The following is a 1,627-nucleotide window of genomic DNA, read 5'->3' as shown; positions in this document are numbered from 1 at the left end:
TGCATAAATATTTATTAGGCAGAATTTTAAAAGTACACATTCAAAGAAATAGAGTGCCAGCCTTAAGTATAGTTACGGCCTAGAGATAGGTACAAATATAGGGATGTTGGGTGAAATTCTATGGAACTTGCAGATTTTTGGGAAAGGAGGTTAAATTTTAGAGGAAATATCCTGTTGTATATATTAAAGTGTTTTAAAATTGGAAGTTATAGTATTACATATCTGTAAAAACACTTCAAAACAACAAATGACACTTTGAATTATTGAACTGTCCATAAATGAATTGTACTTCATCAAAATTCTTACAAAAATTGTTGGTCATTCCTTTCTTTTGTTTTCTTTGCTTTTATTCAGTTCATTGATACATTTTAGGTATACAGTACAGTTACATTCATTGTTGGGATCTTGTACCTTTACATGACAGGTGGTCTTGATTCTCATTTTGTCCCCTCACCCCTGCCCTCTCTTTAAGCTCAGTAGTGACTTTCAAAATTACCTTTAGGCTGTGTATCTACTATATCCCTAGATATGTGTCACAAGACAGTCACCTGACATTTGCCACTGTTCTTGCATCTTTTTTATATTGCTTACATAATACAGCTGCTTCAAACATACTGCTCATGGAGTCCAAGCCAACTGAAATCACTTAACCTTAACAGAGAAATTAAATGCTCTTATAAAATCATGTAATTATTTACATTTGCCCTTTCTATCTGTCTTTATAATTAATCCATTTGACATATGTACTTTGGTCAGTTCAAGTTATCTTTTAACTTTTGGTTAATTTCTCAATGAATATAATCATGAGCACTGGCAGAATGTAGCACAATTTGAAAAGAAATGCTTCATCTTACCAAGATGTCTATGAAATGGATCTCAGCTCTGCTGCTGCTGCAGTTGGGTTGTTATTTCAGTTTTGGAAGCTGTGGAAAGGTGCTGGTGTGGTCGATGGAATACAGCCACTGGATGACTATGAAGAACATATTAGAGGAACTTATCCAGAGGGCACATGAGGTGATAGTCCTGAGACCTTCAAGTTTCATTTTTGTTGATGTGAATTCATCATCTGGAATTAAATTTGAAACATTTCCTACATCTCTCAATAACAGTGAATTGGAAGAATATTTCAATCAGTGGGTCACTAACTCGATGAGTGTTGGATCAATAGATACATGTTTGGCATATTATCCAGTGGTGGAAGACATCATGAGGGAATATTCTGTTATTTGGGGGAATATTTGTAAAGATGCAGTTTCAAACAAGAAGCTTATGACAAAACTCCAAGAATCAAGATTTGATGTCCTTCTTGCAGATCCCGTTGCTCCCTGTGGTGAGCTGGTGGCTGAGCTTCTAAAAATACCTTTTGTGTACAGTGTCCGCTTCACCCCTGGCTTCCAAGTGGAAAAACATGGAGGAGGGTTATTAGTTCCTCCTTCTTACGTACCTATCATTATGTCGAGACTAAGTGGTCAAATGAGTTTCATAGAAAGGGTAAAAAACATGATATGCATGCTTTATTTTGACTTTTGGTTTGAATTCTATGATGAGAAACTTTGGAATGAACTTTACAGTGAAGTTTTAGGTAAGTCATAGTTTTAAGTAGTAGAATGCTGTATTTACTATCTAG

At 35.3% G+C, this 1,627-nt stretch overlaps 1 protein-coding gene across 1 annotated transcript in view; it reads left to right on the top strand.

Moving 5' to 3' along the window:
• The first annotated feature begins 801 nt into the window (after positions 1-801).
• The window catches only part of LOC104875640 (UDP-glucuronosyltransferase 2B17-like), a 2,222-nt gene continuing 1,396 nt past the window's right edge, over positions 802-1,627 (top strand). The window contains exon 1 of the mRNA XM_010643324.2: positions 802-1,582. Coding sequence (XP_010641626.1) covers positions 841-1,582 — 742 coding nt within the window. The 5' untranslated portion in view covers positions 802-840. The remainder of the gene's footprint in view (positions 1,583-1,627) is intronic.

The sequence above is a fragment of the Fukomys damarensis genome, unplaced genomic scaffold, assembly GCF_012274545.1.
Source record: "Fukomys damarensis isolate Sample0158 unplaced genomic scaffold, DMR_v1.0_HiC HiC_scaffold_27307, whole genome shotgun sequence".
NCBI lineage: Eukaryota > Metazoa > Chordata > Mammalia > Rodentia > Bathyergidae > Fukomys > Fukomys damarensis.
Note: the sequence above shows the minus strand (reverse complement) of the source record. Positions and strands in the feature narration are given on the sequence as shown.